The following is a 25,587-nucleotide window of genomic DNA, read 5'->3' on the forward strand; positions in this document are numbered from 1 at the left end:
TGATAGTATCAACTAATGCCCTTTTCTCAAAACTGCTGGTTAAGTGACCCAATCAGATACTATTATTACTACTACTATTATTTCACTGAAAGAGGAAATAAGATATTATGATGGTTATACTTTTCTCAAGAACATTAGCTATGAAATAAAGAGAATTACTTTTAAGAAGTTGCTTGCAAGTTACCTGAGCCGTGTTTCACTGTGTTCACAGCTGCCACCACCACCACCTTCATCATCATCTTTTAGATAATGTAAGTGAAGAATAACTAAACACCTAATCAGAATTAGTTTTGTTCATACAGAGTTTAAATTTCACCTGGGGGAAATTTGTAGTTGAGGGCTGGTTTTGCAGATCCATCAAAACTGTCAAATGTATTTCAAAATAGGAAAACAGGCTTCAGAAAAACCTTAAGACAGAGGATTATATATAAAATGTATTTCATAATTCACAAATCCTCTGTTCTCTGTTTCAGTTTAATCCGTCATGTTTTAAGGGTCAATAAATTAGTACCTATAATATTAGATTAAAATAGCCTTACTGTTTGTACAGAGGAAAGTGTCCCACACACTGTTGAAACAGGGGTAAGAGTATCTCCTGTCTTATAATTTAACTTGGTAAAAGTAACTACTAGCTAGAGTGCAATTATTAAAATAAAAGACCATCATTGGTTAAATTATTCTAAAGTGGAATTGAAGCCATTCCTGTTACTTACTTGCTGCCAGTAAGAATGGATCATATGTGTATTGAGAATGCGAGTCATATTAGTTACTTTATTGTTCTGAAGCTCTATAATCATCACAGGTACACTCAAATACGTTGCCCATGTAAGTTCTTGTTTAAATGCCTGGAAAATAGAAAACAAAAAAAAATGGTTTTACAAACTTTTCTTTAGCTGATATTTTATAACGTTCAGTTTTAGAAAACTTGCTTTCTCCCATTTATTCTCTTCATTTAGCAACCTTTCATAGTAACATCTCCAAGTCTCTCTCCTTGCAGCCTCATTAAATGCAAGTGAATGGTCATCCATGTGGATACATTTCTCTCCTATGACATATATTATTTTCTGGTTGTAATGTAGTAATTTGGGTATGCTGTGTAGGTTGCAAGAAGGGTGTATAACATGGTAATTAGGACGTGTTGTGTGGGGTGTAGAGTGAAAGTTAGGTATTGTGTAGGAGTTCACTGTAGTATTATGTGTATGTTGTCTTGACACACACATTACAATGGCATTGGTTGAACTCAAACAGCTCAGTGTACTGGTGGTAACATTGTTAACAACCAAAAGATGATCATCAGTGATGTGAGAAACAATGATGATCAGTGCCAGTCTAACACCAATAATAATCAAGACTATTCAGTATCGTTGATGGTCAGTGTAGCTCTCTCATCCGGCACAAGTGAAATATGACTTAAAATTATATGAAGAGAGAAATGTGATATAAACTCCATATTATATGAAAATGAAAAGAAAATGTAGTATTATATGTTTCTGGTATTATATCAAGAGGGACAAAAATGTCATAATAAACACTGGTAGCAAAAACCAAACATTTTACTGAATACAAAATTTTCTTTCTGCTCTCACTAACCTGTTCTGAATTTCTACGTATTTCTTCATTAGTCGAATCAATTTGCAGCCAAGGGGAAATCTTTAAGCCAATGAACATACTCCAGTCTACAATAAAAGTATGAAAGAATAATTGGATAAAAATATCCAGGGGCATCTGTTGCATGAAAAACAAATAGTGAAATAGATGCTAACAAACTAGTGAGCAAAGAAATTTTAATTTATTAAAAGTGCAACTAAATGAAGAGAAAAAAAAATCATTATCTTAATGATTGGTTCTTCATTCAATTTTAAATAAATTTAAATTCCACAGTTGTCTCTCCTGTCTTTTTTTATCAGAATTAATCATGAAGCTAATGGAATTTTTCTCTCCAAGAGCAATTTCAACTAATTAAAATTTCTTGGCTCACTATACATTATGTTAACACCTACTTTACAATAAAACTAGCTGGATATGTGGTGAGTTCTGTTATACCTATGGATCAAATTAATGTTCTTGAAATTTGATGTTATGTTGCTAACAAGTCAAAACAATTTGTAAAAAAGATGCTGTTACACTAGTTTTAATAAACAAACAACCATTAAGTCATTTCCAAGTTTTAATACATGAAGCTGAATGAGATTAAGAACCTCCTTCAACAATATTATTTCAAGAAGTCAGAAACTTACCAATTGTCATATCTTTGTTTTCCAAAGAAACAACAGAAGCAAGACTAAAAGAAAGCCCTCTTCCTAATGTCATATTCTGTGTTGGTAAGAAATGAAATCAACAACCAATATTCTTTTCCACTCTAGGCACAAAGCCTGAAATGTTGGGGGAAGGAGCTGGTCAATTAGCTCACCCCAGTATGCAACTGATACTTAATTTATTGACCCCGAAAGGATGAAAGGCAAAGTTGATCTTGGCGGAATTTGAACCCAGAACATTAAAAAAAAAAAAAAGACTCCGCCGGTTACGACGACGAGGGTCCCAGCTGATACGATCAACGGAACAGCTTGCTCGTGAAATTAACGTGCAAATGGCTGAGCATTCCACAGACACGTGTACCCTTAACGTAGTTCTCGGGGATAATCAGCGTGACACAGAGAGTGACAAGGCTGACCCTTTGAAATACAAGTACAACTCATTTTTGCCAGCTGAGTGGACTGGAGCAACGTGAAATAAAGTGTCTTGCTGAAGGACACAACGCGTCGCCGGGAATCGAACTCACAACCTTACGATCATGAGCCGAATGCCCTAACCACTAAGCCACGCGCCCTCACACCCAGAACATAAAGACAGATTAAATACCGTTAAGCATTTTATCCGGCATGCTAACGTTTCTGCCAGCTTGCCACCTTAAATCAACAACCAATATTACTTAATCAAATTAAAAATCAACCCACATGTTTGTGGCAGCAGTTGGAGACTATCATCTCAGTTCAACTCCCATTGCAGTTATTGCCAAGACTGATAAATACTTGTACTATATTAGTTTCAAATTTTAGTAAAAGGCCAGCAATTTTGAGGGATGGAGTTAGTTGATTACATCGATATCAGTGCTCAACTGGCATCATTTTATTGAAGAATGAAAGGCAAAGTTGACTTCAGCAGCATTTGAACTCAACATAAAAATGGATTAAATGCCACTAAGCATTTTGCCAAGGATGCAAGCGATTCTGCTGGCTATCCACCTTAATTATTTATTTATTTATGTGCCCTTTTTAAAGCCTAGCCAGGTTCATGGGCCCGGTTTCCCGGTTTCTATGGCATATGAGTTTCCCCCAGCTGGACGGGATGCCAGTCCATCACAGCATTACTCAAGAAACAGGAAGAAAGAGTGAGAGAGAAAGTTGGAGTGAAAGAGTACAACAGGGGTTGCCACCAACCCCTGCCAGAGCCTCATGGAGGTTTAGGTGTTTTTGCTCAATAAACACACACAACGCCCGGTCTGGGAATCGAAACCGCGATCCTCTGACCGTGAGTCTGCTGCCCTAGCCACTGGGCCATTGCGCCTCCACATCCACCTTAATTGCTTGTAATATATTAGAATTAACTTAAGTAACAATATCTCTTCCTCTATTATCAGGCAATAATGGAAACAGTTTTGTACTGTCAACCTGCCCTTTAAGATTATCAATAACTCTGATATATCATATAATGATATAAGTGATTAGAGAGTGAGGAGGATAAATGAATGGGAGGTAAAAGGAAGTGGGGAAGAAACAGGTAATTAGCATTTATAGATAATCATTATTTAATGCAGTTAAGATAGTGTTTGAAGATTACACTGCAAACAAAGAGAACAGAAGTTAAAAATTAAAAAGAAAAAATGGTTATATAAAGGTATGTCATAATTATACAAAAATTGCTTTGCTTACCATGGCTACTGAGTACAAGGTCTGATCTCGTTAAAGGGCCAGATCGCTTTTTACTGGGTCCACGAACAAATTCGCGTTTGTAGCGAGGATTCACAACAGGGATGCACAGAAAGTCAAAACTGGAAGATACAAATATGTAAAATGAGGGGAGCTATTTTGATTGTCAATTGTATTTTAAATGAAATTATTAAATAATATATCATCCACATCATTATCATCATCGTTTAACGTCTGTTTTCCATGCTGGCATGGGTTGGACAGTTCAACTGAGGTCAGGGAAGCCAGGAGGCTGCAGCAGGCCCCAGTCTGATCAGGCAGCGTTTCTACAGCTGGATGCCCTTCCAAACGCCAACCACTCCGAGAGAGTAGTGGGTGCTTTTTACATGCCACCGGCACAGGAAAGCTGGCACTGACCACGATTGGATGGTGCTTTTTACATGCCACCAGCATGGAAGCCAGTCACAGCAGCACTGGCATCGGCCACATTCAGGGGTCACAACTACAATTTCCATTTGATTTGATTTTGATGTACTTGACTCAATAGGTCTCCTCAAGCACGGAATGTTGCCCTATGATCCAAGGTACTTTTGAGTGGGCTGGTTATGTGACACTCGTGTAAGTTATAGCTGTGAACTCGCTTTATTTGCTAGGTCTTCTCAGTCACAACATATCTCAAGAGGTCTTGGCCTTTTGTCATTGCCTCTGTGAGGCCCAACGTTCGAAGGTCATAGTTCACCACCTCATTCTATGTCTTCCTAGGTCTCCCTCTACTCCGGATTCCTTCCACAGTTTGGGAGTGGCAGTTCTTCACACAGCTCTCCTCGTCCATCCACAGTACATGACCATACCAAATATCTCTTTTGCACACCACATCCACTGCTTCTTATGTCTAACATTTCTCTCAGGGCGCTTTCTCTCTATCGTGTGTGCACACTGACATTACACATCCAGTGGATGATGCTAGCTTCATTTCTTTCGCGCTTACGCATGTCTTCAGCAGTCATGGCCCATGTTTATATATGCATATATATATATATATATATCTGACACAAGATCAACTTCATCATCTGACACAAGGTCACCTCGTCCAATGCTCCCTACTCTCTCAAAAGATTTTTGTCTTGCAAGTTACTTGGTGATCTTATCACTTAAAAAGCATCCAGTCCACACAGTAAAGTGGTTGGCATTTGGAAGGGCATCCAGCTGTAAAATCCTTGCCAAAACTGACCTCGCCTGTGCTTGTGCCATGTAAAAAGCACTAAATCCACTCTACTGGGTAGTTAGTGTTAGGAAAGGCTGATCTGTCAGTGTTTCTACAGCTGGATGCCCTTCCTAACGCCATCTACTCTGAGAGTGTAGTGGGTGCTTTTTTACATGCCACCGCACAGGGGCCAGAGGGGGCTGGCATTGACCACGATCCGATGGTGCTTTTTATGTGCCACTGGCTCGGGAGCCAGTCAAGGCGGTGCAGGCATCAGCCATGTTTGGATGGTGTTTTTTTACATGCCACCGGCACAGGAGCCAGTCTGTAAAGGAAAAATATATAAACACTGAGACAAGTTGAATTAAAATTAAAAACTGGCTAGTTTAAATCGTCTATACCCATAGAAACTGGTATTAAAACAAATACAGAGAATGAGAAAGTTTTTATCAGAAATAAGCTGTTACAAGTGATCAAAATGAGAAGGAAAATAAAGATTAAGATGAAAATTTATATAAGGGCAAATGAGTGTCACTGATACATAAAAAGAATAAAGATATCACAGAGAGGATCCTTTAGTCTTGTCAGGGATAAGACAGCCTTTTTAGTGTTGTTGCAATAATAATAATATGCACCCAGTGCATTCTGTAAAATGGTTGTCAAATGAAAGGAGACAATGTAGAGTAGAGAGGCTAAGGACATAACCTCACCAGTGCTGGTGCTACAATAAAAAGCACCCAATACACTTTGTAAAGTGGTTGACATTAGGAAAGACATCCAGCAGTAGAAAACTTGTCAAAAATGAATTGTATGACTGAGATGTGGTCCCTGATTTATTTAGGGTAGCAGTAACTCGAAATAAGAACTGACACAGTCTATGAAGATCTGTCAGCATGAAGAAGCAAATGTAAAATGATGATATGAGGGTGGATGGCACAGAAAAGAGCATTATGTTAAGAAAAAAGGTCCAAGACAAAGAGGTGACCACACAATGAGGAGAATAGATGAGGTGGCAGCATTGATTGGGGTGATATCTCTGAATCTGCTCCATACATGTAGGAGGAATAAGTAGGATCAGAGATTACATAACCATGAAATTGCAAGAAGTGAAACATAACATGAGAACTTATAGAAAGAACTAAATATAAAGAAACCCCAGGTTAAATATTCCTCTCAGCTTAGATGTTGAATAGAACCAGATCAATTGCTTACATTCAGAGATGCTACAATTCAAAATAAAATTGGTTAGTTATCTTTATCCCATATTTACAGAGATATACCACAGACTCGTGTATCTCAACAATAGCAACTAAAACTGAAGGCATAGCAATGTGTGAGCCATCTTTTATCAAATGCGTTCAAGCTTTAACTATTAACTTGTAGCTTTACAAGACTGTAATTAATTTAATTACAACTATTTAGGAGAGACACCTGAATATAACCTAGGTGTTCTAAGTAATTGTACATTCCTGTTATATTTCCCAGCTTGTCACCTGGTAAAGAAGAAATTGCTCTTATATTTAAAAACTGCCCCATTGAAATTCACATTGAAACATCATGGTGATACCCCACCATATCCACAGAAACTACTGATGGCAGTGACTAAAAGACTTTTAAAAACTGTGTAAGTTATGTCTGAGGAGACTAAAAGTTGAGTAACTGATATTAGACAGACATTAAGAACAACAATTTGAAGAAAAAAAAGAACAATGGCCCATTGATAATTTCTCATGAGCCACTAATATTCAGATGATGTATAATGTTTCATATTTGAGGAGCAGGCATGGGTGTGTAGTTAAGAAGCTTAGTTCCCAACCATGTGGTTGTGGGTTCTTTGGTTTCAGTTCCACTGTATGACACTTTGGGCAAGTATCTTCTTCAATAGCACTATGCCAACCAAATCTTGTGAGTGGATTTGGTAGATGGTAACTGAAAGAAGCCCATGTATATATATATATATATGTGTGTGTGTGTGTGCATGCATGCATGCATGTATGTATGTATGTATGTAGGGGGAGAATTCACAAAAAATCCAAAAGACGAAGACAGGTGGTGTAGTCTTTAATGTTTCGAGCCTACACTCTTCCACAGAAAGAAACAAAGAGAGAAAATATGAATGTATGTATGTATGAGTTAATGTGTGTGATAGTTGTAAATGAGCAGCATCATTACACAAGCAATGTCATTTGTTTCCAGTCTTCTGTGAAAAACATGTCAGGGCATGGGAGATATTACCTTGCTTGGAAACAAGTGAGGGTTAGAGGCAAGTATGGGCATTTGACCATAGAAAATCTGCCTCAACAAATTCCATCTAATCCATGCAAGTATAGAAAACCAAATGTTAAATGACGACAATGATGATTTATAGAAGTAGTTTAAGAATGGAATGTATAAGAGAAATATTGTTCAAGATAAGGAACTCTATTGCTATAGGAAAGCAAACAAATTAGTAAAAGAACTGCTGTGATAGTAATGGTAGATCACAGTAATTCCAACAGTTGTATTACAACTAGAAAGATTATTATTAATATAGATGAGGCTCTTAATATTCATCATGAATTGGAGGAATAATATAATCCTTTCCACTACAGGCACAAAATCTTTAATTTTTTTTTGGAGGGGGGGGCTAGTCAATTTTATTGACCCCCAGTATTTGACTGGTACTTACTTTATCAATCCCAAAAGGATGAAAAGCAAAGTCAACCCCAGTAGAATTTGAGATCTGAACATATAGACAGACAAAATGCCACTAAGCATTTTGTCCAGCATGCTAGTGATTCTGCCAGCTCGCTGCCTTAATGGTAGGAATAATAACAATAATAATAACCCTTTCTACTAAAGGCACAAGGCCTGAAGTTTTGGGGGAGGAGGCCAGTGTTTCACTGGTATTTGTCAACCATGAAAGGATCAAAGGCAAAGTTGACCTCAGCAGAATTTGAACGTAAAATGCACCCACTACACTCATGGAGTGGTTGGTGTTAGGAAGGGCATCCAGCTGTAGAAACACTGCCAGATCAGACTGGAGCCTGGTGCGGCCTACTGGCTTTGCAGACCTCAGTCAAACCATGAAACCGTCCAACCCATGCTAGCATGGAAAATGGATGTTAAACGATGATGATGATGATGAACATCAAGGTAGATAAAATGCTTTTTAGAGCTGAAATTGACTTGCAAGCCTTTCACACACTACACATGTCAAATCACCGAGTCTAGGAGTAAAGATGTTGTATACAGTTGATCTTTTATATGAACAAAGATGGTTGACAGACCCAACCTTAAAATAGAGTACATGGCTACTTGTTTCACACCTCCAACACATTGTGCACTTCACTTTGCACATACATTACATACATTGCTAAGATCACATTTGCAGGTGATGTAAAGTCAATCATGTGAGCATTCTTAGATCTTGTTAACCTGTACCATATTAAGCCAGCTATCAGATAAACTAGACACAATCTGAGTTAAGAAGTTGACTATCAGTGTTGTAGGAGCATGTACTTTGGGTATGCCAGGTGAATACTTCATACTTACCAGAGGTAGTAAAATCATTATAAATATTAAGTTCACTCAATAGTCATGTATTATGATGAGCAACTAATTTTTCTATTATCACTTTTTTCGTGCATACAGGCTTGTCCTTTCAGGTGCTAGTGCGACATAAAAAACACCCGGTGCTGGTGCTGCATAAATGCACTTGTGCCAGTGGCACATAAAAAGCACCCAGCACACTCTGTTAAGTGGTTGGCTTTAGGAAGGGCAACCAGCCATAGAAATCATGCCACAGCAGACAACTGGAGTCTGGATAGCTCCCAGCTGGCCAGCAGCATGTCAAACCATCTAACCCATGCCAGAATGGAAAACAGACATTAAATGATGAAGATGATACTCTTTACTCTTTTACTTGTTTCAGTCATTTGACTGTGGCCATGCTGGAGCACCGCCTTTAGTCGAGCAAATCGACCCCGGGACTTATTCTTTGTAAGCCCAGTACTTATTCTATTGGTCTCTTTTGCTGAACCGCTAAGTTACGGGGACGTAAACACACCAGCATCGATTGTCAAGTGTTGGGGGGACAAACACAGATACACAAATATATACATATATGACGGGCTTCTTTCAGTTTCTGTCTACCAAATCCACTCACAAGGCTTTGGTTGGTGTGAGGCTATAGTAGAAGACACTTGCCCAAGGTGTCACGCAGTGGGACTGAACCTGGAACCATGTGGTTCGTAAGCAAACTACTTACCACACAGCCACTCCTATGATGATGTAATATTGTGACAGTTGTTCTGATATAACACTACACACCTCACAATTAGTTGTATCATGATATGTACTGGGCAGATACCAAAATAATGGGAGAGTGACAAAAATGAGGACTGTAAGTGACATTTCACCAATTTTGCCAGTACACAACCCCTTTATTATTTGCTTCTACACCTCTCCCTAAGAATTCTGACCCTCCTCAACTAACATCTTAATTCACCTACTTTTCTAATTCATTCATCCCTCACCTCTCCAATTCTTTCAGTCTATATTAGTCTATTATATAAGACTCATATTTGCTTCCCCATTCCTCTCTAATAAATACTATGAGAGAAGTTGCATATATAAATTCTGAAAACATTTCTTTTTGAGTAATATATTATTCAAAAGTTTAGCATAGTAATATTGTGCACACTGTGACTATAAACACCATTCACAACAAAATATGACAAAGGTTGCCTTGCAATTTTCATAGGTATTTTAGTGATTAAGCACCCTTTAGCCTGTATTTTACATCATTACTTTAAGGAAGAATAATAAATTAAAGAAGACACATGTGAGCTTCTGGATAAACCAGAAACTGGAACTTAAAGAAAGAGATTGGCACATTTACAGTGAGAGTTTGTGAAGATTATAATGTTAAAAAATAAAGTTTTAGACACACACAACGTAAAAGACAAACTCATTGCATTTTCCTTTAAATATAATGTTGATGTAAATTCTGAATCATCTGCTGGGACAAGGAAGTGTATGAATGTCACAAAGGATATCTTGGGGAGGCACATGGCCTAGTGGTTAGAGCAGCAGACTTGCGGTCGAGGGATCGTGAGTTTGATCCTCAGACCGAGCGATGTGCATGTTTATGAGCGAAACACCTAAGCTCTGTGCGGCTCCGGCAGAAGGTAATGGCGAACTTCTGCTGACTCTTTCACCACAACTTTCTCTCACTCTTTCCTCCTGCATCTTGCAGCTCACCTGCGACGGACTGGCATCCTGTCCAGGTGGGGAACCTATACGCCAAGGAAACCGGACCTTATGAGCCAGGCGTGGTTCAAGAAGGAACAAACAACAAAATGATGTAATGAGTTATCTATCAATAATCCTGAGGTAACAATGTCCACAGTGGAGAAATTCGGTTCTACTGCCAAACTAACTAGACATACGGGTATTGAGAACGTCAAAGAAAGTGACAAGTGGTTATTATGATTTAGATGTTGCTATGGAATGGGTAACAAAGTGACCCATGGCGAGTCAGGGAGTGCATTAAGGAAATCAAACCATTCAGGAACATGCTAAATAATGTAATTAAATATGAAGGGTACTAATCTCTCAAAGTAGAAGTGTGATGAAACTGGATTATATTGAAGTTGGCTACCTTGGAATAACTAAGCTCTTAAGAATAAAAACTCCACACCTGAACATCAATGAAATAAGGAATGCTTTTGTGGTATGGTGTTGCATGAATGCAGACAGTCTGTACTATCTACAATTAGTGGCAAGAAAGGGGTAAATCAGCATATCCATGTTATCATTCCAAAAATTGAGGTTGAAGATGCAAATCTTTAATGACTGGTTTTTCTTGCACTTCCCTGCATGTGTGAATACCAGAAAGTTTTCCTCAAACTTTCTGTTAATGAGATGAAGGCACTACTAATTTCGGACATTGCACCTACTCAGCAGATGGTCATCAAATTCTCTGTAAAGCTGGTGAAATATAATGTATGTTCTTACCACCCAATGTTATTGCCACAATCCAGTCAATGAATCAAGGAATAATTGTAGTCTGTGATAGACAAAAATATTAAGATGAAGTTCTTGTTATCATCTTTATTTAACATCAGTCTTGTTGTCAAGCAGTAGTAGGGGACAAACACATACATAGATATACACACACATACATATATATCTTTTATCTTTTACTTGTTTCAGTCATTAGACTGCAGCCATGCTGGAGCACTGCCTTGAATTTTTCGTCTAATGAATAGAGCTCAGTACTTATTTTTTAAGTGTGGTACTTATTCTATCAGTCTTTTGCCGAACTGCTAAGTTACAGGGACATAAACACACCAACACCAGTTCTCAAGTAGTAAGGTGGGGAACAAACACACATAGATATATATACATATACTAGCAGTATAGCCCGGCGTTGCTCGGGTTTGTCTTTTAGGTGCGCTTAAAATGGCAGACTTTGATGTCGCGTTAATAAAGTTTTGACATAGTTTCAATCTTTCTTGAAAAGTAAAAATTTTGCATTATGTAGCTTGTTATTCTCTTTAAGTGAACATTTTTCTGGTTGAAATACACCGAAAACTGGCAACACAGCAGTCTAAAAATCGTAAAAAATAGGGATTTTCATAGAAAAAAACCCCACCTTTTTGATGTATATAATTTTTGGTTTTAACATGGTTCGATTTGAATCTTTTCTTCTATGGAACAAAGAGCAAGCCTTCTTCTATCATACTCTCAATTTTGGTCAACTTGCGCTGCAGGGTCTCAGAGGAGATAGTGTTAGTTGAAGGCTACCAAACCTGACACACACACACAGACAACTTCAGCTTTATATGTATAGATATATGACGAGCATCTTTCAGCTTCTGTCTGCCAAATCCACTCACACAGCTTTGGTTGGCCTGAGGCTTGGAAGAAGACACTCCCCCAAGGTGCAGTAAGACACACACATAGAAACCATGCCATAAGAGACCACTGGAGTCTGGACAGCTCCTGTCAAACAATCCAACCTACGCCAGCATGGAAAACAGACATTAAATAATGATATACATACACACACACAACAGGTTTCTTTCAGTTTCCATCTACCAAATTCAGTCTCAAGTCTTTGGTTAGCCTGGGGCTATAGCTGAAGACACTTGCTCAAGGTGCCTCAAAGTGGGACAGAACCTGGAACCATGCAGTAAGTAAACTTCTTACCACAGCCATGCACGCACCTAAAATGTATCAGAATCTACTCAGACTTGAACTCTGATTGCTGGATTTGTAATATACAAATATATCAATTAACTCAGACAACCGGCTAAAATGAACACCCTTTTCCTTATCAGTATAGTTAGAGGAGGGTTTACTGCATGTGTGGGTGTGTGTGTGTGTACCTTCCAGAATACTTTTCCTAGTTTTGGAACTTGAAAATTTTTTTTCAATTACTCATTATTCTCAGCATTCATTGGTCTAGGGAGTGGAATAGGAATCCCTAGAGAATCATTATATATATATATAAAATCATCATCATTTAACGTCCATTTTCTATGCTAGAATGTGTTGGATGGTTTGACCGGGGTCTGGGAAGCCAGGAGGCTGCACCAGGCTCCAGTCTGATCTGGTAGTATTTCTACAGCTGGATGCCCTTCCTAACGCCAACCACTCTGTGAGTGTAGTGGGTGGTTTTTACATGCCACCGGCTCGGAAGCCACTCAAGGCGGTGTTGGCATATATATATATATATAAACATTATGGATGTGTGTATGATGAAGATGATGACTTATTGCCCAAGAAAAAATCCCTTGCTAATATCATTTTGTACATTAACTTGTCAATAGAAAGTGATGAAGCAACAGTGGAAACTTCACATACACAAATTGCAAAAATGAAAAAAAAATGTATTTTCTATTCCTAAAATAGTAAAATAAGCTATAGCATGGAACCAATAAAGATTAGAAAAAATAAAATATGCATTATGCATTGGATGTGAGAAATATCAAAGGTATGGTCATGTGGATAATAAGTTCACTTTGCAGCTACACATTTTCAAGCTGGATCAGAGTGACACCTTGGCAGGTGCTTTCCACTAGAGCCTTGAGTGGATCAAAACCTTATGAAACTAGTTAAATCGAAACTGTGCAGAAGCTTGTCATTTTTTTGTTCCTTCTTGAACCATGCCTGTCATTTTTTGTTCCTTCTCGAACCATGCCTGGCTCATAAGGGCCTGTTTCCCGGTTTCTGTGGCGTATAGGTTCCCCACCTGGACGGGACGCTGGTCCATCACAGGTGAGCTGCAAGATGCAGGAGGAAAGAGTGAGAGAAAGTTGTGGCAAAGGAGTCAGCAGAAGTTCGCCATTACCTTCTGCCAGAGCAGCATGGAGCTTAGGTATTTCGCTCATAAACACACACATCGCCCAGTCTGAGATTTGAAACCGCGATCCCCCGACCGTGAGTCCGCTGCTCTAACCATTAGGCCATGTGCCTCCACAGAAGCCTGTCAGAGAGACTACAACTGTTCTTGGATGGTGGACTAAATCTGTCATCTGATTTAACATCACAATTTTGCCCTTTGATGATTCTAGTAGTGTACACACTATTGCAAGCATTGAAACTAGGTCTCAGTCTGACATCTTCACACCAATCACAGAGTCTGAAAAGGAACATAGGTATTGCCATTCCTCCTTTGGCTTAAGCTATGGAAAAAAACAAAGAGAAAGTATTTAAAATGAGTGAGAAGTAGAAACAGTTGTATGTTGATAGTGATGTGTATGGATGCTCCAATCAGGCTTAACCGAACAGATCAATGACTGATTAAAGATGTTTTAGTTATGGTTGTTCTTTCATCATCATCATTGTTTAACGTCTGCTTTCCATGCTAGCATGGGTTGGACGATTTGACTGAGGACTGGCAAACCAGATGGCTGCACAAGGCTCCAATCTTGATCTGGCAGAGTTTCTACAGCTGGATGCCCTTCCTAATGCCAACCACTCCGAGAGTGTAGTGGGTGCTTTTACGTGCCAGTCAAGTGGTACTAGCAATGGCCATGCTCAAATGGCGCTTTTTATGTGCCACCTGCACAAGAGCCAGTCCAGTGGCACCGGCAACGACCTTGCTCAAATGTTTTTTCACATGCTACCAGCACAAGTGCCAGTAAGGCGACGCAGGTAACAATCATGCTCCAATGGTTTCTTTTTTTTTTTTCATGTGGCAAGAGAGGACTGAAGGAGTTTGGTTTTTATTTCTAGAAGTTCCATTGTTGCTTCTGCTATTGTATGGAGAATAATTAGGTGGAATGAGGATTGGAAGTTGAAAGAAATAAGAATCCGATCCCACAGAAGAAAGAAGACAACATCATTGGAAATAGAATGTGTTCATATTCGGTTTTTATCAACAAGATGATAGATGAGTCATTTTATGTGGAGCAATTACAGATGATACAATACTTGTTGATCGGCTACTTTACCATACATTTACTGTAGAGTGGCCACTAACAAATGATAGAATACTATGGGAGTACTCAGTTACAAGTGATAAATTACTGAACACTCACTGTAAAGTGGCCAGTTACAGACAATAAATTACCCAACACACTATCAAGAGCCCAGTTACAGAATATAAAAAAACTATACACTTATTGTGAGTTGGTCACTTACAGGTAATAAATTACTAAAGAAATACTCTGCAGAGTGGCCACTTACAAGTAATAAATTTACATTTGACGGATATTTGTCCTCATCTTGTTTGTTGTTAACACAACGTTTCGGCTGATATACCCTCCAGACTTCATCAGGTGTGTTGTGGAAATTTCGAACCTGGGTTCTCATTCCTAAGGTATTTTTCGATGTTAGGAATGAGAACCCAGGTTCGAAATTTCCCCAAGACACCCGATGAAGGCTAGAGGGTATATCAGCCGAAACGTTGTGTTAACAACAAACAGGATATGGACAAATAGAACTGAAGCAATAAATTCTACACACTTTTGTGGTGATCACGTTTATATATATAAATATATATGTGTGTGTGTGTGGAGAGAGAGAATGATATTGTTAAATATATATATATAGGCATAAGATAAAGTTAATCCTGTTGTGAAGTTGATTGTACAATATAGTAACAAGTGTGAAAATATGACCATCAGTTTCTATAAATACAATGGATCAACAAATATTGAATTTCTATTTTAGTGAATGATGAATCAAAGTTTCAGTTTTCTGTGATAAATTTCCAAAACCTGTTCAGTTATGTGATAGAAACCTGTCTCTTTACGTTATGGACTGATAATAAAGAAGACAAATGAAGTTGAACGACAAAATCAAGCCGAAATTTCTGGAGGAATCAAAACTACACGAAGAATGAGAAAATATCAAAAGAATTGAATTCAATTATTTATCTAAAAACAAATGTTTGAAAAATATCGTTGATTTCTAAAATATCAATATACAGAAATCAAGCTGCAATTAAAACAAAAATTTATTTAATCCTAACAGAGCAGACCTATGATCAAAGACATTTCAGCCGTGACCACACCATCTCGTTTTCAGACAGTGTATCCCGGACCAAGTTATCTGAATGTGGGCGCCTTTTATCTTAATGCGGTGGAGTCGGTAACTTGGAAGGCTATTTTATAATATTTACAAGGTTGAACGATCACAGAAAAGTCGGCTCGTTTAGGTATTTAAGAGATGGTTAAATAAAAAAAAAACATGCAACTATGAAGACAATTCTGAAACGATAATGTCACAGAAAAATGGACGAAACTAGGAAGAGGAAAGTAAGAGTTTAGGAATGCCAGGAAAATAACTGGGTACTTGTATCAATAGAATATTGAACTTACCCTGATTTGCAGGAGCTATCAAGAACAGTATTAATATCTGGACAACAATTAAAGTCCCGAGCACAAGAAACACGTGCAACCGAGTTGGCCATGATGAAGGTGGAACAAAAGTTGAGGAGGGACTAAATGTGTCAGTGAGTTAAGAGATCCGGGCACTTTGTCCTCAACACCACCATATAGAGAGGGATAGACACACGCGCTCGGGGCAGACCTTGTTGGCGCTTAGTACTTTTTAATATCTTGTAATTTTATTTAAGAGCCTCATCATACATTATCCAATGCTAAATTTATCAGACGTTATTAGCTATATTTCTATATCCTACATTATAGTGTCTATAATTCGTTTTCCTCGCTTCTGTCGTTTTTCCTCATCGCAATTAAGAATAATTTATAGAACATTATATAACTTCAAATTTTAGTGTGTACTTCCTTATTAATATTTTAACCCTTTTGTTACCAAAAAGTCCGAAACTTATCTAGCTATTTATATTTGAATGGCAATATCAATGTAAATCTCGTTTCTGCGTTAATAATAACACGTGAATTCAACAGATAGAACATTTTTGCATGTTGAATATTCTGTTTGGAGTTTTTTTTAGGTTTTTCGAATTCCCCAACATTTTCTCCCGATTATATAAACTTCAAATTTAGTAATAACGACTCTGAATTTGAATGACTTTCAATATATTATGATCGAACGTAATATCAACTTTTTGTCCGAACTTGTATTTGATTGATATTTTCTAACCCTTCTTACTACTGTTGCTCTTGTCTTATTCAACTAAACTAATTCCAGCGAAGATTTCTCTCAACGATAAAAATGTCATTCTGTCGAGAAATTTGATACCAACTAAAGAAGCAGCCAGGAATCCTTGGCAAGGAATTTAGGCAGGAAGAGAATGTTTATTATTTTCTTCCTGTAACCCTAAATTTAGAAAAGTTCTAAAAGCTGTAAAAAAAAAAGTAAATAATTAAAAATTTATTGTAGAATTACTGCCAAGTTCTTAAAACTTTATATTACGATCCGAATTCACTAAAATTTTCTAACTGTAAAATTAAAAAAAATCTTTTATAGATTTTAAAAGATCTGGCTTCTGAAAATTATGATGATATAGGGAGTTTACAATGTGTGTGGTACCATGTATAGTGCAATGTATTTTAAGTTCAGAGGCTTATCTGGCTGTCCCCCCCCCCAAAAAAAAACAGTGGCCTCATACCTATGCAAAAAATATCCTCTCTTCTGTTATGTACCAAATATCATTGTCTTGCCTATTCCCATTTTATGGTTCTTGTACTTTGATAGCTTTTCAACTTCCTGGAGGTGTTTTGAGATTGATGCCTATCAAAGCACATAGTTTTTCCTTTTTGTTCTTGGTTATATTTGGAAGATTTGTTTTTTTGGAAATGTCCACCTCGTTATTGCTAGTAAAGGACTAGGATGGTATCTTAGATACATATTAGGATTGTATGGGAGCGTCTATTTGAAGAGAGATCTAAAAGCCTTGTAAACCTGCTCAGGAGTTATAAATTGTCTGACAGGTATCCACTAAATTTTCTGAAAGTGCCAATGTAAACATAGATAAATCAGACTGGGTCATCCAGATTAAATCTGGATTAATAGTGTTTGTTAGTTAAGCAGCTAAAGATAATATAACAAGTCCACAATTTTGGCAAGGTAAAATTTTGGTTGTTAATGAGGACACATGAACAGCCTATTCCAAGATTTTCAATTCTGAGCCTAAAGATAATCTTAAGAAATTCCTGGTCTGGCAGCACCGCTGGGGTACATTGCCAGTTTGGGATAAACTCTACTAGCATAGTGGCACCATTAGCTGAGTGAGTCTGAGATGCATGTGGGCTGCTGATATTATCCTGCATATATCTATTTGGAGTTATGCTTCAAAATAAATTATGCAAAAGGAAATCTAGCTATCAGCCAAATTCATTGAGGTGCCTTTCCATCTTTGATTAGTTTCATCTGTGGAAGAGATTATAGACTGAACAAGAATTGAAGAAAGACACTTTAATTAATTTCTTCAAATTTCACTTGTAGAGGAAGAGAATTTACTGTAAGGTGGATACGATAGTTTGAAGTAATACAACAGCAAATTTTCTTAGAAAATTTTTGAAGCTACTGGTTTGAAAATGAGCAATAATAGAAGATAGAAAAAATAAAATGGGTTTCAAATTGTAACATTAATAAAAACTCATCATCATTTAACGTCTGCTTTCCATGCTGGCATGAGTTGGACAGTTTGAGTGAAAACAATTAAGCTGGGGAGCTGCACCAGGTTCCAATCTGATTTCACTTGGTTTCTATGGCTGGATGCCCTTCCTAATGCCAACCCCTCCAAGAGTGTAGTGGGTGCTTTTTATGTGCCACTGACATGACATCAGCCATGACTATGATCTCTCTTGGTTTGACAGGTCTACACAAGCATGGCATATTGCAAAAGGCCTCAGTCACTTGTCATTGTCACCACATCTCATGTCTTTCTGGATCTACCTCTTCCACAGGTTCCCTCCACTGTTAGAGTGTGGCACTTCTTTACACTGCTGTCCTTGTTCATACACATCACTGATATTACACATCCAGCGAAGCATACAAGCCTACACATATCCTCTGCAGCCACAGCCCATGTTTCACTGCTGTGCAGCATGGCTGTTCGCACAAGGTTTTCTATAAATGCATTTGCAAAATCAATTGAATAATTCATGTGTTGTGAAAAATGCTCATGAATTAAAACTGTGTTGAATGCCAAACTAGTTAAGATGAATAATGTCACTGTAGGGAAAAGGAGAAAAGATAAACATCCTTTTTACGAGAAATTAGTAGAAAATGAGACATTGAAAATTGACATTGCTGATATTTTAGATTACCTTAAAAGGTAGCTCTGTACAAAAAGGAAAAGATTTAGTTGTTTCCTGTGGTCCTGACTTCTGTCAGACAAAAGAGAGAGTGAAGTGAAACTGATTGTGAAACACTCGAGACTTGGGAATTCTCATGGTAACTCACTTTATTATTGTTATGTGATTTCAGTCTATAGAAACATATTAATAGTGAATTTAATCTTTCTTTTATGGCATAATTAGTTGTTGTTCAAAATAGTTTATTATTGGGTGAACTAATTTTGTGAATAAACATGAATTCCATCAAGGAATTCAGATTCATTCCGAACTATGGAGCCCAGTAGCAAGCAACATCCCAAAGGAATACATATGCTTCCTATTGGTACACTTGTGGCAAACAATTTCTAAATGAATTCAACAATTCGCTGTCACTAAACTAGTTGCAGACAATTTCAAAAGAATGTTTACTGTGTAATAAAGTTCAATTTCCTTGAATACAGCCAAACTCATATATAAAGTGCTTGGGCTAATGCATACAGTGTCCTGTTGTTCATACAGTTACTGATGCATTCTGTATGCATATTGATCATGTAGTCCATATGGTTACACAAGATGCTGAAGGAGGCCTGACTTATCTCTCATTTCCATCCATCCTTTGTATAAAGAAAAGAAAGATAAAAGTGGGTTTCTTGTCAAGAAAGTCAACTTTGAGACCATCAGTATTAACAATCTGAACTGGAAATTCTTGAGTGTCCAACAGATGACATTATATGATCAGATATATGTTAACTACAGTGGTTTGTTTTCTCTCAATCAAAAACAGTCTTTCAATTCCTTTAGCACAATAAAATGTTTTGTTCTTAATATGGATTGGTTGACATATGTACTGCATGTAGCAGTGAAGTGTCTGATTGGTTGGCATCCTTTCTGTCTCGGGAAACAATGGAGTTGTGCATAAAGTGGTCTAGTCCGGCTTTTATATTTCATGTCCTGATACATTTCCTGCTGTGGCTGTGTAGTCCTATCCTGGACAAACACTCCCTCTGGCAGGTACCGCAAATGTAGTGAAGACTGTTCCTGGCTGGTTGTAATGCCATAGTCTCTTGTTGACGTCTCTTCTTTTCTTTCCATTTCTCCTCTCTCTCTCTGTCACTCCTTTGTATTCCTTCTTTTACGGTACGTCACCATTCTCCATGGTTGCCGGCAACTGCCTCCCAACCGCTAATATTGATGTTGCAGGCCTTCATGTCCCTTTTGCAAACATCCTTGTAACGTAAGATCGGTCTACCCACAGACCTAGTACCCCTAGCAAGCTCTCCGTAGAGTATGTCCTTGGGGATTTTGCCATCTTTCATACGGCTAACATGCCCAAGCCATCTCATACGTCTTTGTGTGAGGAGTGCAAACATGCTTGGTATTCCTGCTTGCCTGAGGACATCTTTGTTGGGGATATGATTCTGCCATTTGATGCGGAGGATTTTTCGGAGGCAGCGCAGGTGAAAGATGTTTAGGCGACGCTCTTGGTGTGTGTATAGCGTCCAGGTCTCACTTCCATACAGTAGAGTGCTGAGTACACATGCCTGGTAGATCTTCATTTTCATGGTCTTGGTCAGCTTATTGTTGTCCCAAGCCCGTTTGGAGAGTTGGGCCATCGCAGCAGCTGCCTTGCCAATGCGTATATTGAGCTCAGCGTCAAGGGATAGGTTGTAGGTGACGGTAGAGCCCAGATAGGTAAACTTCTACACCTCTTGTAATCTGTGGTCTCCAATATGTATGTTTGGGATGTCCGATGTAGCCTGGCCCATGATGTTGGTCTTCTTAAGGCTGATAGCTAAGCCAAAGTCATTACATGCTTGCTCAAAACAGTTAATGAGCCTTTGGAGGGCTTCTTCTGTGTGTGTTACCAGAGCGGCATCATCAGCAAATAACATCTCCTTGATCAGGACGTTTCTGATTTTGGTCTTGGCACGCAGGCGTGAGAGATTGAACAATTTCCCATCACTTCTACTGTGCAGAAACACTCCATCATCTGATGTCTGAAAGGCATGTGAAAGTAAGAGCGAGAAGAAGATGCCAAACAATGTAGGAGCGAGGACACAACCTTGCTTTACCCTGTTTTATATTTGGAAGGCGGCTGATGTTGAACCATTGTGCTGTATGGTGCCTTGCATGTCATCATGGAAAGACTTGATGATCCTCAGCAGCTTTGGTGGACATCCGATTTTTTGGAGCAGGATGAAGAGGCCTGTTCTGCTTACCGAGTCAAAAGCCTTCGTTAGATCAATGAAGGCCATATATAATGGCATTTTCTGCTCTCCGGGCTTCTCCTGAAGTTGGCGTATGGAGAATATCATATCGATAGTTGATCTGCTTCTTCTAAAGCCACACTGCGATTCCGGATAGATTCGAGAAGCAAGTAGTTGTAGCCTGGCCAGGATAACGCGGACAAAGGTCTTTCCAACAGTGCTTAGAAGGGATATACCACGGTAATTGTTACAATCACCACGGTCACCTTTGTTTTTGTAAAGCGTAATGATGTTAGCATCCCGCATATTCTGAGGGACTGTACCCTCTTCCCAGCACTGACACAGAAGCTCATGAAGGTGCCGAAGCAGGATGGTGTTTTTGCCGGCTTTGATGATCTCTGAGGAGATGCCGTCTTTTCCCGGAGCCTTATTTCTTGCTAGAGAGTCAACAGCCTTGGTGAGCTCTGCTATAGATGGCAGACTGTCAAGTTCGCACATGACTGGCAAGATTTTGACACTCTCGACTGCAGCCTCAGCCACTGTAGTCTCCCGTGAGCAGAGATCCTGGTAGTGCTCCACCCATCTATCCATTTGCTTGCCTTGATCCCTGATGAGATCTCCAGTAGTTGATTTCAGAGGGGCTGACTTGGTTGCGGATGGACCGAGGGCCTTCTTCAAACCGGCATACATCCCACGGGTGTCGCCCCTGTCAGCAGCTGACTGGATACTCTGACAGATTTCCTGCCAATACCTATTTGCACAGCGTCTGGCTGTCAGTTGGGTTTTATTTTGTGCCTTTCTGAGTTCTTCGAGTGACTTTGTAGAAGAGTCACTCTTGTATTGCATCAGAGCTGCACGCTTTGCTTCGATAACTGGCTCCAGCTCTGAGAGCCCAGCATTGAACCAATCTGGGTTTTGCCTTCCTCTCATGCCGAAAGTATCTATTGATGTCGTATACAAGGCTTCCCTGATATAGTCCCACCTACTTTCAGCAGAGGAGGTTGGGCAGCTACTAAGGGCAACCTTGATAGAAGCAGCAAAACATTTTCGCAGTGTAGGGTCCGAGGTTCTGGCGGTGTTGATGTGTGGTTGGCCCACTTTCTTGGAGCGATGGACTTTTTTAGGCAGAATCCTCACCCTACTTCTAATTAGTGAGTGGTCTGTGTCACAATCCGCGCTGTGGTAACTGCGGGTCTATAGAGTAGAATTCAGAAAGGATCTCCGTGTAATGATGAGATCCAGCTGATGCCAGTGGTGAGATCTTGGATGTCTCCAGGATGCCTTGTGGGATGGCTTGTTGGTAAAGAATGTGTTTGTGATGCACAGGTTGTGGTATGTGCAGAATTCGAGTAGTCTCTGACCATTGTCATTCATGTTGCCAATACCAAAGTGTCCAACACAAATGGGCCACGAATCATGGTCAGATCCCACGCGAGCGTTAAAATCCCCTAGAAGGTAGATATTTTCAGTCGTTGGTATATTTTCTATGACCCAGTTGAGATCTTTGTAGAACTGTTCCTTGGTCTCCTCTGAGCTGTAGAGAGTGGGAGCATAGATGCTGAGTAGATGTACTGAGCCAGAAGAAGTGTCTGATTAAAGTAACACTAACTGTACAGGTAGCTTCACATACTAACTCTGCTATGGGACAACCTGAACCAGCCTTCTATATTGTATAGATACTGAGTAGGTATCAGAGGGTAATACATTGCAATCCATATTTGTTGACAGCCACAGAAGTTGGTCACTGAAGTAAAAAGTGCCAATTCTAACTGCTTGCTTTTAGCATGTGTGACAGCAGAGAGCCTAAATAATAGATAATTGGCTCTCTTACTCCAGTGAGATCTATTAAGGCTTTCATTACTGTCTCTGCTATAACATCTGCAATTAGTATAGTCTTTGGTTATGGAGTACAGAGATCTTACATGTCAAAAATACCAGAAGGAAAAAGTGCCAAGTCAATATGCATGAGGTGTAACCTAGTGATCAGTATAGCAAAGGTGTTGACATGATAGTTAGCTTTGGCATGCTGACACCTCATGCAGTTCTAGTCATGCAGATGTACATTCTGGTTAATTATGGGCCAGGTAAATCTTGAAGCAATCAATTTCTGAGTTGCCTGAACTGTTATTTGGTACATTTAGAACAGATGTGGCGATTCGCATGATGTAGCATGCCAAATGTCCTGTTCACCTCTGGAGAGAAAGACTTTCTTGAAAACAAGTAAGGAAGTACCACTGAGCAGCAACTGAAGTTCCTCACCACCTTTTTGATCAGTGGCTATGCATGTGAGATCAATGGATGAGGTAATGTGTAGAACTGACATTTCTTGCTATGAAAACATGTTGGCTGCAATATTGTTCCTGTTTGAAATGTGCTTCATATCTTAAATGAAGTGAAATATTTAATCAAATATCTTAATTCCCTGGGAGAATATCAATCTGACTTTACTTACTGTGTAAATGGGGTTTATGGTATGTGTAGACAGTAAACTTCCTGCTTTCTAAATAGTGTTGATAATGTCTTACAGACATAACCAGTAACTCATGACCAAATACACTATCTTGTTTCAGTAGGTTTTAACTTTTACAAAAGCAAAAAAAACTCCATGGGTTCCCATACGTCTCTATGTAGGCCTTGCAACATTCCAGTGATAGTGGAGTCAGATTCATAGGCCATAAGACATATGTCAACATCTTCAAACAGATGTGCTAACATCACAGCTTCAGTGAAATCATTCTTAATGCGACAGAAATCGGTTTCACACTCTTCATTCCATGCAAGGGATTATGTGTTAATACATGGGATACTTCTGAAATCAGTCTGGTGATGAGTATGGTTGCTTCTCATGGAAGAAAATGTCGATAAAAGCTAATGCTACCTCAGAATCATAATAGTTGTTAGACAGTAGTTGGTGTGAAGTTGGTCTATAACTAGTGACCTTCACCACCAATGGAGAAATGCCTTCAGCTATCATATGGTGTCTGAGAAAATCCAAACTTCTAACGCCAAATCGTAACTTCAGTGCATTGATAACAACACTGTGCTTAGTTGAGTGTGTAAACAAGAGATATATGTGTTGTAATATATCAGAAAGTTACATGTTCAAATCACATCAGTGCTAGTTTGACAAGCATGTTGAACAAAATGATGTGCTGTTTAATCATGTAAGGATCTCCTAATGTAGAAAAAGAGATACTATGGATCAATTGGTCATTTAACTGTGATATGTCTAATATTTTAGACCAGCTGAAAAGAGAGTTCTATACAAAGAAGATTCTGTTAATTTCTGCAATTCTGACTTTAATAAAAAAAAAAAGAGATAATGAACAAAGCGAAAACAACTTGCTTAAAGCTTGTAATTCTCACAGTGGCTCACTGTATTAGTGTGGGACTACATCTGAAGCTGGTCAGTAGAGAAAAGTTAATGGTGAATTTACTCTTTCTTTTATAGTAGCATAATTAGTTTCTGCCCTGGGTAGTCCATTGTTGAGTCAGTTCATTTTATGAATAATCACAAATTGAGTTGAATGAAGTTGTATCCAGGAATTCACTGGTTCAATTAGAATTAAGACACCATGTGGAAAGAAATATTCTAAAGGGATACAGAAGCTAACAGTTGCCACACTAACAGCAAACCAATTTTCAAAGAAATACAATAGCTCACTCAGTCATTACACCAATGGCAAACAGTTTTTCACAGAAATATAGAACCTTGCCAAGACTATGCCAGCAGCAAACATTTTCAAAATATGGAGAAATTCTTTCGTTTAAGTTATGGCATACAATTCTCAAAGAAATATTAAAGTTTGTTGCTGCTACACAAACATCCACTTTATAGTTTCATTATTATAACTATATTAAGGCGGTGAGCTGGCAGAATTGTTAGCACACTGGGCAAAATGCTTAGTGGCGTTTCATCTGTCTTTACGTTCTGAGTTCAAGTTCTGCCGAGGTCATCTTTGCCTTTCATCCTTTAAGGGTCCATAAAATAAATATCAGTTGAGTAATGGGGTCAATGTAATTGTCTATCCCTATTCCCCAAATTTCAGGCCTTGTGCCTATAGTAGAAAAGATTGCTATAACTATATTAAATGTGGTGAGCTGACAGGATTGTTAGCATGCTGAGTGAAAAGCTTAGCAGTATTTCACCCATTGCTACATTTTGAGTTCAAATTCCTCCAAGGCCGACTTTGCCTTTCATCTTTTCAAGGTTGATAAAATAAGTACCATTTGCACACTGGAATCCATGTCATCAACTTAACCCCTTCCCCAAAATTTCAAGCCTTGTGCCTATAATAGAAAAAGGTTATTATAATAACATTAATGGCAGGGAGCTGACAAAATCATTAGCATGCTGGACAGAATGCTTGGCTGCATTTCATCTGTCTTTACATTCTGAGTTCAAATTCTGCTGAGGCCGACTTTGTTTTTCAACCTTTCGGGGGTTGATAAATTAAGTACCAATCAAGCACTGGAACTGATGCAATCAACTAGCCCCCTTCCCCCAAATTTGAGGTTTTGTGCTTATAATAGAAAGGGTTATT

General features: G+C 38.6%; 1 protein-coding gene across 1 annotated transcript in view; it reads right to left on the minus strand.

The window, feature by feature from the left end:
• The window catches only part of LOC115210539 (protein arginine N-methyltransferase 5), a 32,708-nt gene extending 16,520 nt beyond the window's left edge, over positions 1–16,188 (minus strand). The window contains exons 1-4 of the mRNA XM_029779144.2: positions 15,948–16,188; positions 3,930–4,048; positions 1,591–1,676; positions 714–845 (exon numbers count right to left, since the gene is read on the minus strand). Of these exons, the coding sequence (XP_029635004.1) occupies positions 714–845; positions 1,591–1,676; positions 3,930–4,048; positions 15,948–16,039 (429 nt within the window). The 5' untranslated portion in view covers positions 16,040–16,188. The remainder of the gene's footprint in view (positions 1–713; positions 846–1,590; positions 1,677–3,929; positions 4,049–15,947) is intronic.
• Between the last annotated feature and the right edge of the window lie 9,399 nt (positions 16,189–25,587).

The sequence above is a fragment of the Octopus sinensis genome, linkage group LG1, assembly GCF_006345805.1.
Source record: "Octopus sinensis linkage group LG1, ASM634580v1, whole genome shotgun sequence".
Classification (NCBI taxonomy): domain Eukaryota; kingdom Metazoa; phylum Mollusca; class Cephalopoda; order Octopoda; family Octopodidae; genus Octopus; species Octopus sinensis.